This window comes from Harpia harpyja, chromosome 16, assembly GCF_026419915.1.
Source record: "Harpia harpyja isolate bHarHar1 chromosome 16, bHarHar1 primary haplotype, whole genome shotgun sequence".
NCBI classification, from domain to species: Eukaryota; Metazoa; Chordata; class Aves; order Accipitriformes; family Accipitridae; genus Harpia; species Harpia harpyja.
Genome location: NC_068955.1, coordinates 2,543,113 through 2,558,952, shown reverse-complemented (window position 1 = coordinate 2,558,952; position 15,840 = coordinate 2,543,113). Strand labels below are relative to the sequence as shown.

Genomic DNA, 15,840 nt, shown 5'->3' with positions numbered 1-15,840 from the left:
GAGCAATGCACCACCAGTCCCAACTGGTCCATGTGCTGGGATGGCCCCGTGCCCACTGGAGAGGATGCAAACCACTGTTCTGCCATCGCTGACCTGCGCTGGGGTGCCGGCAGCAGCCTGCCCGCTCTGGGGTGGGGGGGGCACTGAGCCCCCCCCCCCCCCAATACCGATGAATCAGTCTGCAGTGGCTTGTCACGGAGCCTTCGAGCCCTCCGTGAGGAGGAGGAAGAAATCGCCAAGATGAATCATCCCCGCGTTCCCTGGGAGCGCTGCACGGCTCCAGGGCTGGGGGGGCGGCGAGTTCGGGGGGGCGGCTGCCAGCGAAGGCAGGAGCCGGGTGGGGGGAGCTGGGCACGGGGGGGGGGGGTGATGAGTGGGGCATCCATCCCCCCACAGACACAGGCCTCGTGCCCTGCCAGAGCTGCGGGGAGCAGCCGGGTGACCCCCTGGCACAGCCCCCCTTCCCCTCCCAGTGCCACACTGGGGCCACGGGTGCATTTCGTGGGGGTGCCCCAGGACCCGCAGTGGGGTGGCCGCCCTGCCTGGGGCTGCACGGGGGCTCACAGGGCAGAAATTGGGTCAGACACGTCAGAAATCCCCCAGGACCCTCCCCAGGGTGGCAGGAACCGGCTCCCAGTGCTGACCCGTCATGGGGCGTGGGGGCAACGGCAGCCCCAGCCCCGGGGCAGCACGATGCCCTGTGGCACTGGCATGGGCATCGTGATGGGGACAGCACAGGGGACACGCCGGCACTCCTGGGGGTGCCCACGCAGACGTCCTGGCCGGGGGTCTCGCCATGCATCTCCGACAGCAGCCCCCCAGCTCGTCCCCCTCCTCTCCCCAAAATCCTCCACCGCCACCGTGCCAAATTCTCCACCGCCGTCGTGCCAAAGCCTCCACCGAACATCGTGCCAAATCCTCCACCGCCATCGTGCCAAATCCTCCGCCAGCATCCCGCCGTGCAGCCCAAAATAGCCACGGGCTCACCTGAGCGGGGGGGGGAGCGGGGGGCCGGGGCTGTCCGCCTGCCTTCGTCCCACTGCTCCATATTAATGAGCCCCCTCCTCCTCTGGTGTCCGGCTGTGCAGTCGGGGCTGCTGCCATACCTGAGCGCGGCGAGACGAGGCCACTGCCGCTTGGTGCCGGCCGCCCTCGCCATGGCCGGCTGCTCCCCTCTTCTCCAGCTCTGGCTCTTGCTCCAAGCCGCCTGCCTCTGCCTGGCCCAGATTGTAAGTCTCTGCTGGGTCCCCCCCCCTCTGCGCTGGGCTGGGATGGGGGACAGAGAGGGGATGGAGAGGGGATGGTCTCCATCTCCCACCCCCACACCGTCGCAGACGCTCGCTCGCAGTGCTGAGCACCCCTGGGAGTTTCTGCTTAGTTTCCCAGCATTTTTCCCTTGCTTTTCCCAGGATTGCCCCATTGTGGGGGGTGGGAGCAGCCCCCAGCTGGGACCCACAGCCTTGACCCACCGGGGACCTCTCTGTAGCGAAAGCTGCCTCTCGCCCCACGGGACAGGGACAGGGCTGGGCTGCGCGCCTTGAAGTTTGGGACCTGTTAGCTGACAAGTTTAGTTTTATTTTCCCCTCGGGCAGCAATGGGGGACTCTCCGCCGTTTCCCTCCCCACCAGCTGCCAGATCATCTGTCTCCCATCACCTGGGAGAATGCTTATTTGCTTCTGCTTTGCTGGGACCCGCTGCAGAGCCGGGCTGAGGGGGGCTGAGCAGGGCTCTGGGGGGCTCTGACCCTCCCAGGGCTGTCCTGGGGCTCTGCAGGGGCTCCCCGAGGGGCAGCGGGGGGGGACACCGGTGGCGGAGGTGCTGGGGGCCGAGGATCCCGGCGGGCTCTCCAGACTCACCCAGGGACAGGAGAAAATGTGTTGGAAAGAAGGGAAGGAAGGGGAGGTGTCCCTCTGCTCCTCGGGGTGAGCGCTGCGAGAGGGGCAGGCAGTGTTCCTCCTGGGATCCCCCCCAAAAAGAGACAAACTCTCCCTGCCTTGCAACTGCAAAAAAATCAGATTTTTAGAAAAGATTTCGGAAAACTCTTCCCATGCGGCTCCTGAGTTGCCTGCCGGCACAGACAGCCTCGCTGCAGAGAGCTGGGGGGGCAGCTGCCTCCCTAAAACAGACCCCCCGGGATGCCCATGGGCTTGTGGTGGCAGGGTCTGGCCAGGGGAGCGGGCTCCGGTCGGAGCAAGGGGGACGTAGGAGCTCTTGGAACAAGGCACCATTTGGAAATCATTTGGGGAGGACAAAGGTTCCATTCATGGATGCTCCCAGGGACGGGTGCTCGCTCCCACCCCGACCACGAGATTTGCTTCCAAGGTGAAGCCGGGGCTCTCCTAGTTCTGTGAACAAACCAGCAACACCTCTCATCCTTATATATTTCACTTTAAAATAAATAAGCCTGGAAGGACGGAGGAGTCGCAGGCGTGCAGCCCCAGCCAGCCCGTCTGGTTTTCATTTCCAGGAACACCAGGGGTTCGGTCTCCAGGACCGGAGTCTCTTCCCCCCAAACACCCCGTTAGGGTAACAGAGATTTCTTTACAAAGTTGTTCCTGCGGAGTCCTGTGCAAACCTCAAAGCTGGGGCCGGGGAGCTCCCCTGCCGCCGGCTGAATGGTGCTTTTGTGCGATGCTGTGGAGCGGTGCTGCGGGCAGCAGGCAGCGAGCCGGGCAGCGAGCCAGCCCGGTGCAGGCAGGAGTGCTCTCGCAGAGGGGCGCGGGGTCCCCATTTCGTACTGGGGCTTTCAGGCACCTAAATCCTACCAGTCCTCTTAGAAATCCTGGTGCTGGGCTTGCACCCTGAGCCGAGAGGGGGTCTTTGCATCACCCCATCGAGACCCCGCTCCGTCGGGGCAGGAGCCCCGCGGGCACCGGGGCAGGAGTGGGCAGTGATGGGGTAGAAAGTGGGCAGGGGCTGGGGAGCTGGTTGTGCCAGTGTGGGGGGAGATTTCCCGGATTTCTCCATCCATGCCCTTGCTGGGGGGGGCACAGGCCAGGCAGCGGAGGACCGGTGGGGAAGGGCAGAGCTCTGATGCCTTGGGGTGCTCATTCCATCCCAGCTTTCCGGAGACAGGTCCCCAGCACACACTGGTGGCGAGCTGTCTGGCTCGGGCTCCGGCTGCTCCTTCCTGATGTGGGTCCCGACCCTTTTTCCCCTTAGCGAGGGCCACCGGGAGAACCTGGCCCGCGAGGTCCCCCTGGTCCCCCAGGAGTGCCGGGAGTGGATGGCATTGACGTGAGTACGGCTCTCTCCGGCCGGGAACCTGTGGAGGCTGGAGGGAGGGAGGGAGGGGACCCGCAGCACAAAGAGGGACATTGTGTCGGGGCAGAGGCTCGGCGGAGGGCTGGGGGTGCCGATGCCTTGCGGTTCCCGCACTGCCCCGCTCCGGGCTGGGGCAGATGAAGCATCCCCGGCTTTGCCGGTGGCCCTGGGCAGCAATGATGGTATGATGGAGCACAGCTCCCGCACCGCAGCTCCATCCACCTCCCCGGGACAGCAGCCCGTGTCCTCCTGACCACCTTGGGAAATGGGGCCTGAAATGCTTTTTGGGGAGCACAGCGGCAGGGAGGTTTGGGTGCGGGGTGCTCGGGTACCCCTGTCCGGGCAGCAGAGGATGCTCGGAGGGGTTGGGTGCCGGGATCAGCCCAGAGATGCCCAGTGAGGAGGGGGTGCTGGGGGGGCCAGCGGGAGACCCAGGTCGGGTACCGACGTGGCCGAGGGCTGTGACAGGCGGCTGTGGCTCCGGACCCTCCCCGGGGCTGCGGGGAGAGAGCCTGAACAGAGGGGAGATCTGTAAGCCAGCAGAAAGCACCCTTTCTCCGAGACTTGCCCCAGGGTGTTATTTTAGTGCTATTTATACCCAGAACAGCCGCAGCCCTCCCACAACCCCAGCACAGCCTTCTCAACGCTGGCCCCATCCTGACCTGGCTGCCGTGCTGGGGAATCCAGCATCTTGCTCTGGCTTGGGGAGGTGGATGGGAGACATGGGTGCTGAGCCCCCCCTGTGCTGCCAGGCCTGGCTCCATGGGGTGACAGACCCCCTTTTTACAACCTTCTTTCCTTTCCCCAGGGTGACAAAGGCTCTGCCGGAGCCCCCGGGTCCCCGGTGAGTACCCATGCCTCCTCGCAGCTCGCCGAAGGTCTTGTCCCTTCTGGAGGAGCTCTTTTCAATCTGCCCCCATGCCTCTTCTCTTTTAAAGGGTGCCAAGGGTGAGCCTGGAGCCCCTGGTCCAGACGGGCCCCCAGGGAAGCCGGGCATCGACGTGAGTACCGACCCCCTGTCCCCCCCGCAGTGTCCCTGGCCACAGCAGGGTCTCAGCAAACTCCTCTTACCAGGAGCTCCTTTTGTGTCGCACATAAGAAAGTGCCAAAAATCCCTTCGTGCGGGACCTGAAAGCACCTTTTGAACCACAGCAGAAAATGCAGGCAGAGCTCAGGCAGGGCTGCTGCCACCCCCTCCCACTGCCCGGGCTCCGAAAGCGTGTCCCCCTCCATCCCACGCCAGCAAGACCTGTGCCGGGAAAGCCACAGCACAGCACTGACACCCCCGAACATGAAAAGGCTTTTCCTTGTCCTTTACTGCAGCTGCTGTCCTGAGCCCTGGTTCAGCTCTCGTTTCCTCCACAATAAATCTGGAGCAATCCTGTGTGTCCCCCCGCCCCGAGCCACCCCCTTGGCACCCACGTAGGTGGCACTGGTGACTTCCCCCACTGTCCCCCTCCCAACAGAAGCACAGCCAGGGGCAGAGGTGGTGGGCAGAAACGGGACGGAGCTGCCTCCTTGCCCTGCCTTGATGCAGTGATGATGGGCCAGCTCCTGGCCCCATGCTACCCTGGCCACGGTACGTAAGGGTGCGTGATGGGTGCCCGGGAAGGTTTGGGTTGGGTGCCTGCCCCCCATCCCCAGTACAGCGCTGCACAGATAAGCGCCGGCGAGCATCAGGAAACCCAAACTTCAGGGTCCTCCTGTGTCTCTGGACAGCACTTCATAAATCTTTGAGGCTTTAGTTATCCTTCAATAATAAATGAATAGAATAATAACTGTCATTATAAGCATGCATTATTCATCCAGGCTAATCTGCCTGCAAAGGAGTTCGGCTCCTTTGAATATGGATGATGAGCAGAGCCGGACTGAGCGAGGGGCTCTCCACCCGCGCCGTCCCCGGCAGCGTGCAGGAATTAGCCCGTGGGTGAAGCTCAAGCCATCACCTGCAGGGATCCAAACCCCGGCACCTGCGCTGGAGTGGGGGACAGGGGAGCCCGGGAGTGACTTGGAGTTGATATAACCGGGATCACGGACGGGCTGAGCTCCCCGCGTGCCTCTGCCGGAGCTGGAGCAGCTGTGCTGGATGTGCCCGGCGGTGCGAGGGTCCCAGTCGAGCCCCGGCATGGGGTCTCGGAGCAGGGTAGCTCATGGGCGCTATGGAGCATCGCTGCGAGGCTCTCTGTGCCATCGGGGCTTGGGTCTGGGTACCAGCTGCATCTCCAGGTTTGCTGCGTGATGTGCACAGCGGTGACGAGCACAAATTCCCTACTAATAACCCTCGACCCCTCATGATGGAAAGAGTCCCAGCAAAAACGTCTGGCTGGAGAGCAGAAGGGCTGGCAATAACCTCCTGCCATCTCTCCTCTTGCAGGGCCTGACGGGAGCAAAAGGGGAGCCAGGGCCCATCGGCGGGCCAGGACTTAAAGTGAGTGAGGGGCTGCTCCGGGGCAGCTGCTCCGGGCTCCCACCTTCCCCTCCTGGAGCCGGCGGGGACTAGCCAGGCTGGGACCAGCCCCATTGCCATGGAGGGGATGCACTGATGGAGGAATTGGGTGATGGAGTATTTGGCAACGATGGGGCACTGAGGCTGGGTCCATGGGGGGAGATGAATTTTTGCAGCTGACACAGCAGCGGAGCAGGGCTTGGCAGGGCTGGACCCTCCTGTTTCAGCTCCTGACTCTCCCCTTCTATCCCGGCAGGGCCAGCCTGGACTCCCAGGGCCGCCGGGGCTCCCCGTGAGTATCTGCCTCTCTCGTGGGCACCGGTGATGCACCCACTCCTGGCTCCGGCACCCACTCCCTGAGCACCCACGAGCAGGGTGGGAGCGGAGCGGGGATCCGGCCCCAGCCCCCCCAGCCGCATTCTCGGTGGCAGTGTGGGCATTGCTCTGCTCGGGGCAGGGATGCTGGTGGTTTTTGGGGGGGTTGGAGAATTTGGACCAACTGTGTCTTTCTTCTTCTTGCAGGGTCCTTCGCTGCCAGGACCACCCGTAAGTGCCACGCTTGTGGGGCTGGGACGGGCAGCCAGGGACCCCGCTCGGGGTTGCGCTGGAAGAGCTGAAATCTCAGCACCCCCAAAGGGGGGGTCTTGGGGCTCAACCTCTCTCACTCGGTGAATGTCTCGCTTCTCCTTAAGGGGCTTCCAGGCCAGGTTGGGCTTCCCGGAGAGATCGGAGCGCTGGGACCCAAGGTGAGGGGTCACGAGGGGGCGTGGGAAAACCTCCCCTCCTTACCCCAGCATCTGCTTCTCCGCACTTTGGGGCTCCTGGGGTAAATAGGGACAAGCCCGTAACATGGGAGAGTGGGTCCTGCAGTGGGAATGGAGCAGTGACCAAGTCTGTGACTGCAGCCAGGTCCCCTGGTGCCATCCATCCCCTCCCAGCTCACGGCCGAGGGATGCCCCAGTTCCCACTGTGACAGCCTGGGTCTCTGGTGCTTCGTCACCCCTCTCCACGCTGGCTCCAGCAGTACCTGCCACCTCTCCACCCCTCAATCTCCTTTCCTGGGGTTTTTCTTTCTTTCTTAGGGTGACCCTGGACCTGACGGCCCAAGGGGTCCCCCAGGCCCTCCAGGGAAACCCGTGAGTATCATCTCCCCCATCACCAGTATTTTCTGCAGGAGGGAGACGCTTCCACCCAGGCTCAGCCCAGGGTTTGGAGCCGGGACTTGGGCACTGGCACACACCTCCCGGGCCGTGCCTTGCTCCCCTCCCTCCCAGGTGTAACATTCACCCCTCCTGTAAAACAGTGCTGATATTAAACCGTGGATGCTGATGGTCTCCTTCCCTCCAGGGCCCCCCAGGACACATCCAAGGACTGGAAGGCAGCGCTGATTTCTTGGTGAGAGCTGCCATTACCTTGTCCCTTCAGCAGACCTTTGCAGGGTCATGGCTGCTGGAAGAGCGGGTGCTGCCCTGGCCTGAAATACACCCACCAGTGTAATTTGGTAACTGGGGGTCATCAGAGCGGGGAGGAGCAGGGTCCCCAGCCAAAACCATGCTGTGAGCGGTGGGTCCCCCGTGTCACCGCACAGCCTGGCTTCGCCACGTGGCGCGGGAGCCCGTCCTTCCCAGCACGGCTTCTCGGCAGCCTTTGGGTCCTTTCCCAACTCAACCCGTGCTTCTTCTTCCCCACCAGTGCCCGACCAGCTGCCCGCCAGGTCCCAAGGGCCCCCAAGGACTGCAGGGACTGAAGGTAAGGGAGCTGCCCGGGAGTGAACAGGGACCGTCACCTCCAGCGTGCTCCGCCTGAGCGGAGGAGCATTCCCTGGTCTGGAGGCACAAGGAGCTGGAGAACTGCTCTGCTGCCCTGGGAGCACGAGGACACGCATGCACAGAGAGCCCTGGGGGCAAAGGTGCTATGGGAGATGCCCCCCATGGCTCCCCAGCTCCTTCCTGGGGGGGGCAAGACCCCATGCCGAAGCCCCAGCCGTGCCGCTGCCCGGCTCCCTACGCTACAAAACCTGGAGGGTTAAATCCAGCGAGCATCCCCACCGCACGCCCTCGCGCCTGCGGGATGCTGAGCCCCGCCATGTCACCAGCGGGATGCTGAGCCCCACCATGTCACCAGTGGGATGCTGAACCTCACCATGTCACCAGTGGGCACCCCAGAGTGGGGTGTCACGGGCAGGGTCTCTCTGGGTGATGCAGCTGTGAGGATGCTGCCTCGACCCTGCTGCTCTGCCCAGGGATGCTCACGGTCTTCCTCTTCGCCCTTAGGGACACAGAGGCCGTCCCGGTGCCCTCGGGGAGCCCGGCAGGCAGGGCAGGCAGGTGAGTGACCTCTCCGGCAGCTTCCCACGAGGATCCAGGCGTGCCTGACTCTGGGGGAGCTGGGGCTGGACCGGAGGGCAGGGGGCTCTGGGGAGAGAAAGGGGGAAGGAAGGAAAGAGGTGGGAGAGGGAGGAGGGAGATCGGGGAATGGGAAATGGAAGGCGGACAGGGTCGTCTTCCCATGGTGGCTCCCTGGAGTGGGATCTGACCCCATCCCCTGCCGGGTCCCAGGTGAGGGGGTCTCAGGTTCCCTGGGCAGTTTGTACCCCCCCTCCACCCCAACACTCACCTCGCTCCTCTCCATCCCTCCCCAGGGACCCAAGGGTGACGTTGGCGTCTCCGGAGAACAAGGTGTCCCAGGCCCTCCGGTAATATATTGATTTCTCTTTGCTGCTCTGCCCCCCGGGTACCCCAGGGGCTGAGGACGGCTGGTTTGCGCTTGGCCCCAGACACCGGGGACGTGACACCAGTGTGTCCCTGCTCCCGGGGACACACCGCTGGCACCGGAGCGAAGCCGTCGTCCCATCCATCTCCCTCCTCCCAGCCATGGAGCTGGTGCCAGGAGGGTGGCAAAGCCGCACGCTGATGGAGACCTCCGTGGTCAGCGCTGGCTCAGGCACCTTGGTCGTTAGCACACGTTAATGGAATCATAGAATCATAGAATCATTTCGGTTGGAAACGACCTTCAAGATCATCGAGTCCAACCATTAACCATGCCCCCTAAACCATGTCCTGGAGTACCCGGTCCACTCGCTTCTTGAATACCTCCAGGGATGGTGACTCAACCACTTCCCTGGGCAGCCCATTCCAATGTTTGACAACCCTCTCAGTAAAAAAATTTTTCCTAATATCTAACCTAAATCTCCCTTGCCTCAACTTGAGGCCATTTCCTCTTGTCCTATCTCCAGCCACCTGACAGAAGAGACCAAAATGTGGATAACTCACCGGCCGGGGACAAATTGCTCCTGTACACCGAGTCCCCCTTACCCCACCTGAATGGGGGGTGCAGAATCCAGCTCACTGCAGGGACTAAAGGGGGGGGATTTAAGCTGTTTGAGCTTGCTGAGCACTTTGAAGATGAAAAGCAATTAACAGGCTGAGCCCTTCACTCTGGGAAAGGGCAAAATGGCTTTGAAGCCAAGAGCTTTGGCAGGGCAAGCAGCACCAGTTTGGGCCTGTTGCTGTTATTGAACTGACAGCTGGAAAGGCACCCGGTGGGGGGGCTGCAGAATTAGGGGCGAGCAGCGGGACTGAAATACCTCGCATTTGGCAAAACCGGCTGATTTCCAGTACCGGCTTTTGCTTTAATTGCAGCTTCCCCCTGGGCTGCTCCTGGGGGCTGTTTCCAGCTAAGCCGGGTGTTGTTTCCTTCCCCGCAGGGACCGCAGGGCCTGAGGGGTTACCCCGGGATGGCAGGACCCAAGGGCGAGACGGTAAGCGCCGGTGGGATGCAGGAGCTGCTCCGGGGTCAGGTGGACCAGCTTCCATGGCGATGCTTCCCAGGCCGGAGGCCGGTTCCCAGGAGCATCGCTTACGTGGCTGTTTGGCCATCTCGGGGAGCTGGACGCTGCCTTTTGCTAGTGGGGTTGGACCTGGCCGGGGGCTGAGGTTGGGATGGGGGGAATTAACTCCCCGCCATGCTCTCTTTGCAGGGTCCTGCTGGTTACAAGGGGATGGTCGGGACCATCGGAGCGGCCGGGCAGCCGGTGAGTGCCCTCCCTCATCCCCGGGGGCTGCAGGGCAGGCGGGTGACCCCGCACTTCACTGCTCAGCCCCCATCTTTCTCCCCTCCAGGGCAGGGAAGGCCCCAAGGGACCACCCGGGGACCCCGGTGAGAAGGGAGATCTGGTAGGTAACCTGCCCCATCGGGGACCCCGTGCCCCATGCGATGCCAATGCCCCCTTTTCCCCAGCTTGGCCCCACTCCCTGGCACAGACAGGGGCTCTGCCCGGGGTGCCTCGATGGGCATCTCCTCCCTCTCCCAGCTCCATCCCCTGCACCAAGAGGGCGGCTGAAACAACACGTGCTCTCTCCTGCTCTAGGGTGGCCGTGGCATCCGAGGCCCCCAAGGAGACATCGGCCCCAAGGGGGAGAATGTAAGTACAGCTGGTGGCACCCGTGCCCACATCTAGGGCTGAGCCCCTTGCAAGGAGAAGATCTCTCTGTTCCTCTCTGTCCTGCTCGGGGCCATCCTGCACCCTTGCACCCTGGCTCAGCGCAAGGCTGGAGCTTTTCTTTCCCTTCCCAGCCTTTTTTTTTGCCCCCACCATGAGCCTTTTGCCTCACCTCTCGGAGGTGTCAGAGCGACTCTTCCCCCTTTTGCAGGGTCTCCCGGGCATCGATGGCAAAGACGGCACGCCGGGTATCCCAGGCGTGAAGGTGAGCTGCTGCGGGCAGGGGCTGCCGGGTGTTGCTTGTGCCGGCGATGGGGAACGGACACACGCTGTTGCTCATACCGGTGCTTGCTGGAAGTAATGGGGATGGCAAGTGGCATAAGGTCCCGGTCCTTGACGTGGCATCTCCTGACCTGTGGAGTGTGGCTGTCCTCACGGGGTCAAGGGCAGCATCCCCCTTTGGCCAGGAGTCCCTCGTCCCACCCGTGGACACCTCATTTCTGCACCTTTCTCTGCCGTGCGTAATGTCCTCTCTGTCCCTCTCAGGGCAGCGTGGGACAGGCTGGCCGCCCAGGAACGCCGGGACACCGGGGACAAGCTGTGAGTATGGGACCGTGGGAGTGCCCTGCCCGGGCAGGTACCCTGTTACCCGTGGGATGGCATCCCCATCCCCGAGCAGGGATGCTGCCTCCAGCCCTATGCACAGGGTTTGATCCCGGCTTTGTTTCCGCAGGGCTTGCCGGGCCAGCCGGGAAGCAAAGGTGGCCCAGGAGACAAGGTGGGTCTGGGGCAGCCGAGGATGGAGTAACCCCCTCTGAGCATCCACCCTGCGGCCCCGCTCACCTTACACGGTGCTGCAGCAGCCTCCACGCTCCATCCCTGAGCCCGCAGCCATCTCCTCCCCTGTCCTCGCTGTCCCTGAACCGTCTCTGTCTCCCGTTTGCAGGGTGAAGTGGGTGCTCGGGGCCAGCCCGGTGTCACCGGTGCCCCGGGGCAGATCGTAAGTACTGAGACATCACCGTGTTCCTCCTGGGCACAGCCTGGGGGTTGCTCTCTCTCTCTTGCTCTTTTTTCCCTGTTTGCTGTCAAACAGAAATCAAAGTTGGGCATTTTATGCCCCCCCACCAGCCCTCCTCTTCCCTCTGCCCCTGCAGCAGCTTCCTCGCAGGGAAGCCTCTGGGGCCACTTCTCCATCCCTGCATCCAGCACCTCCTTGGCCACCCGGTGCAGTGGCAGCCCTTCGCGTGGCTGCAGGGGACAAGGACAGGGCCACACATCCCTCGAAAGGCAGATGATGGCATATGAATGCAAGAGAGGCACCTGGTCTGGTTTTTTGGTTTTGGTTTTTTTTTTTCCCCCTCTTAGGGTGAGCCTGGACCTCGGGGTGAGCAGGGACCGCAGGGTGTCCCCGGGATGAAGGTGAGTTTGGGGCACCGTAGGGTTTACGGCCGTGCTGGGAGCTGCCCCTGACTCTGCTGTCTTCCCGGGTCTCCGCAGGGTGACCGGGGCGAGCGTGGCCTCGTGGGTCCCCCCGGCGAGCAGGGGAAAACGGTGAGTTGTGCCCACAGCCGGGCTGGGAAACGGGTTTCGCCTTGGCACGGCTCGGGGATGCTCAGCCCCGGGTGTGCGGCTGGGGAGGAGGGAGAGGGGCAGCGGGGTACGGACCTCTCGCTTTGATCGCGGCCGGGGTCGATCACGCGTCCCGTCCCGCTGTGCCTGGCTGTCGGGGTGAGGGATTAGCCGATGGGGCAAATAGCGCGGGGATTAGTGGTCCCAGGGCCACGCTGGGTTTGCAGCCCCAGCCGGGAAAGGAATTTCCTCCCAGCCCAGCGAGAGCGAGGAGGCTGCCCAGCCCCTCTTGGAGGCTTTCCCACGGTGGAAAAATGGCCAAAAAGTGACCTTTGTCCCTCTGGCTTCCTAGGGAATGGGGGCCCATCCCTGGCAGAGCCCCCTACTCTCCATGTGTCTGGAGGGGAGGCTTCTCCATCGTTTTCTGCCCTGTCCCCCCTCCCAGAGGCCAGATTCAGGGCAGGCTGGGATGCTGTGGGGCAGCCTGTGCCGCTGGAGGGGATGGGGAGCTGCCCATGCATCTCATTGCCTTCAGAGGATGCTCTGATGGGGGAGGAAGGTCTTCCCACCACCTCTTCTCACTCATTCTTCTATTTTTCCTGGTTTACCTTGTTTTTCAGGGGCCAAAGGGCGAGCAGGGTCCACCGGGGATCCCAGGACCCCAAGGCTTGCCGGGAGTCAAAGGAGACAAGGTGACTGCTCCTGGCTGCTGGGGACAGGCTGCTCTGGGGTCCAGCTCAGGAAAGCTGCACTGAGCTGGGCTGACCCCCCCCCTCCTTTCTCCAGGGCTCCCCAGGGAAAACTGGCCCCAAAGGCGGTACTGTGAGTACATCACCCTCCTGCCTGTGCTGGGGGATCAGTGGGGAATTGCTGACACCTGCATTTAACAGGGCTGACACCCACCTTTTGGGGAGGGGCTGACACCCGCTGGCTCCAGGTGCTTTCTCCATCAATATCCCTGGCATCCCGGTCGAGCGCAGCGGGTGGAAAGGAGGGTTAAAGTGGCTGCGGAGGAGGTGGGTGCTGGGTTCACGTTTCTCGTTGCCTTTCATCTAGGGAGACCCCGGTGTTCACGGCCTCGCAGGGCTGAAGGGAGAGAAGGTGGGTCCCTGCCGACGGTTCCTGGGGTGGAGGGACGTGGGGTGGACGTGGGTCCCTGCCTAGCGTGGCCCCAGGCACTGCGGCATCGCACCCCAGTGCATGCAGTGCATTCCTGGGGGGGGGGGGTGTGTACGTGTGCCTCCCCCCAGCTGCAGCTCCAAATTCGTGCTGTCTCCCCATTTCATTTCTTGCGTCCTCTGTTCCCAGGGTGAATCAGGAGAGCCGGGGCCGAAGGGACAGGTGAGTGACTGGGGGCTTGGGACCGAGGGACGCCCCGCACCTTCATGCCGGGTGGCTCTGCGGGACCCTCAGCCAGAGGCGATCCTCCTGACGAAGGCAGCGACGCTCGGAGCTGGTGCATGCTGCACGGTGGTGGACTGAGAAAGTATTTTCACTGGAGATGGGCTTCAGTGATCGTGTTCAGACCCCGTTCGGGGTTCAGACCCTGGCCGCAGCAGTTGGTACTGGAAGTCCTCGGGGGTCTCGGGGCGCAGCCCCTGTGCTCAGGACAGGGCTGAGCTCCCCGCTCCTGATGCCGCTCTCCATCCCCACTGCAGCAAGGCATCCAGGGCGAGCTCGGCTTCCCCGGCCCCTCGGGGGACGCAGGCTCACCTGGCCCGCGAGGATACCCGGGACCCCCCTGGCCCACGAGGACTCGTCGGGGAGCGCGGCGTGCCAGGGATGCCCGGCCAGCGGGGCGTAGCGGTGAGTACCCCCAGCACCCCACATCCCCATCTCACCTCCTGCACCGCGTAGGTGGTGACCTGGGGGCTGCCGCCGCCAGCTTGTTCAGCTCCACAGGTGAATTGCCTCCGACGTTTTCTTACCAACCAATTCATCTGGGAAATGGCTGCTGTCCAGCTCGGGAGCTGCCGGTGCTCCCCATGAGCTCTCCAGGAGGGCTGAGCTGGGATCCCACCTTTCTAGAAAAGAGGAATTCTCTATGTGTCACCGTATATAGCACCAGTAGCAGGCTTAGCTCCAATGTGTGCCTTTGCAGCCTGCCCGGGGGACAGAATTTTTCTATATAAGCCTTGTTTTATGCTTGCAAAATGCTGCTGCAGAAAGTTAACACCGTGAGAAGGTTGCAGTGTGGCCAGGCACGGCGTGAACCGAGCTTGGAGCACTTGTACTGGGACGAAATGGAAAACAAAGAAGGGTGGGAAGGCAGCATGGGGTGCAGGGAGGTGCTCTGGACTGGGGGATCGGGATGGGACCAGCTCTGCGGGTGCAGATGGGGACAGAAGGAATGATCTCCCTTTACGGCGTGTCCCTCTTCTCCCCGCTGGCAGGGCCGGGATGCTGGGGACCAGCACATCGTTGACGTGGTCCTGAAGATGCTGCAAGGTGAGGGGCCGAGCAGGGCACCGCCGGCCGGCCGGCTGCCACCGCGTCCCATCCCACACCGGCCTCTCTCTGCCCTACAGAGCAGCTGGCGGAGGTGGCGGTCAGTGCCAAGAGAGCTGCCCTGGGTGGAGTGGGTGCCATGGGACCCCCCGGACCCCCCGGTCCCCCAGGGCCACCCGGTGAGCAAGGTCCTCATGGACCCATGGGACCTCGAGGCGTCCCCGGCATCCTGGGTGCTGCTGGGCAGATTGGCAACGTAGGACCTAAAGGTAGGTGGTGGGTGGCCGTACCCACACTGTGCCGGGCCAAAATCCTCCTTGGGGCTGACCATGCCTCCTCCTGCCACACTTGTCCCCCCACCTTGGTCCCCGAGCAGGGGCAGCCCCTTCCCCTTCCCTGCAGGGTCCGTGTTTCCCGCTGCGGCTCCAGCGAGTCCTTCCCTCCCTGTTTCTTTCCCTGCAGGGAAGCGAGGCGAGAAGGGTGAGCGGGGAGAAGCTGGACGCGGCCACCCGGGCATGCCGGGTCCCCCGGGGATCCCAGGTAAGCCCCTTTCCCCCCCCAGCACAACCAGGGCAGGCAGTGGTGGGTCCCCACTGGGCAGCAGCAGCCCCCGTGCCCCTTGCCGGTGCGATGACGAGCCCAGCGCTGGCTCGGGACCTTCTGGTTCATCCCTGCAAACCTGCACGGGTTCATCCCGCAAATCTCCGACCTGCAGCCGCCTCGCTGCCCGCAGCTCTGCCAGCCGCTCTCCTGGCCCCTCGGTATCGCTCACTTGCTGTGCTGCTCTGCTAACGCATCCCCATCCTCACCAGCAGCGTTTCCCATACCCCAACCCCTGCTCTGGCAAAGGCTGGGCTCAGCACCCACAAACGCGGCACGCACGCTCCCGTTACAGGTCTCCCCGGCATCCCCGGCCACGCACTCGATGGCAAGGCTGGAGAACGGGGCTTGCCGGGCTCCCCGGGAGAGGCTGGCCGGCCGGGCTTGCCCGGTCCCGCTGGCCTGCCGGGGTTTTGCGAACCGGCCGCCTGCCTGGGAGCATCGGCGTACGCCGCCGCACGCTTGACGGAGCCGGGAGCCGTCAAGGGACCCGTCTACTGAGAAGGCACCGGCACCGCGGCAGACCTGGCCGGCAAACCCGGGCCAGGGCTGGTAGCAAAGAGACCAGAAAACTGCAAATCCGTAGGGAGCGACCTCTGCCCGTCCCGGCTGCGGGAGGGCGCTGGGCTTGGAGCAGCCGCCGGAGGTGAAATGCAGCCTTGGGAATTTAATTTGGTGTAGGTATCACCCCCCCCTCCCACAGCTTGGGGGACGGTGAAGAATAAAGAGAGGTCGCCCCGAGTCCTGCCCTCGTTACTGGGGTTCGTTACCTGCCCCCTCTGCTCCCTGTGCCCCTTCCCAAAGAAATAAATTGTCTTTTATACAAACCCTCTCACTCTGTTATGTCCTGCTTGGTGCTGAATTGGCTCATTGCCAATTGCCTTTTTGTCGTTCCCCCCCCCCTTTTTTTTAAAAAAAAAAAAAAACCACAACAAAATTGTGGTTTGATTATTTAAGAGACTTGCCAGATCCAGCCTTCTTCATTGCTGGGCACTCACAGAGCTGTAAATCTTTGTAAAATAGGATTATTTTATAACTATGAATAGAAAACCACCAACTTTTAAAAAAATGG

General features: G+C 63.0%; 1 protein-coding gene across 1 annotated transcript; it reads left to right on the top strand.

Annotated features, from left to right (window-relative positions):
- Positions 1 to 1,016: 1,016 nt before the first annotated feature.
- COL9A2 (collagen type IX alpha 2 chain) lies at positions 1,017 to 15,600 on the top strand. Its single transcript, XM_052811316.1, is given in 33 exon segments — positions 1,017 to 1,229; positions 3,163 to 3,237; positions 4,073 to 4,108; positions 4,203 to 4,265; positions 5,639 to 5,692; positions 5,967 to 6,002; positions 6,233 to 6,256; positions 6,403 to 6,456; positions 6,793 to 6,846; positions 7,058 to 7,105; positions 7,403 to 7,459; positions 7,984 to 8,037; positions 8,352 to 8,405; positions 9,417 to 9,470; positions 9,690 to 9,743; positions 9,832 to 9,885; positions 10,080 to 10,133; positions 10,363 to 10,416; positions 10,698 to 10,751; positions 10,885 to 10,929; positions 11,098 to 11,151; positions 11,517 to 11,570; positions 11,649 to 11,702; positions 12,341 to 12,412; positions 12,507 to 12,542; positions 12,777 to 12,821; positions 13,029 to 13,061; positions 13,379 to 13,456; positions 13,458 to 13,526; positions 14,114 to 14,168; positions 14,249 to 14,437; positions 14,631 to 14,708; positions 15,064 to 15,600. Coding segments are annotated over 33 exon segments (2,178 nt in total). The 5' UTR covers positions 1,017 to 1,052; the 3' UTR covers positions 15,270 to 15,600.
- The last annotated feature ends 240 nt before the right edge of the window (positions 15,601 to 15,840 follow it).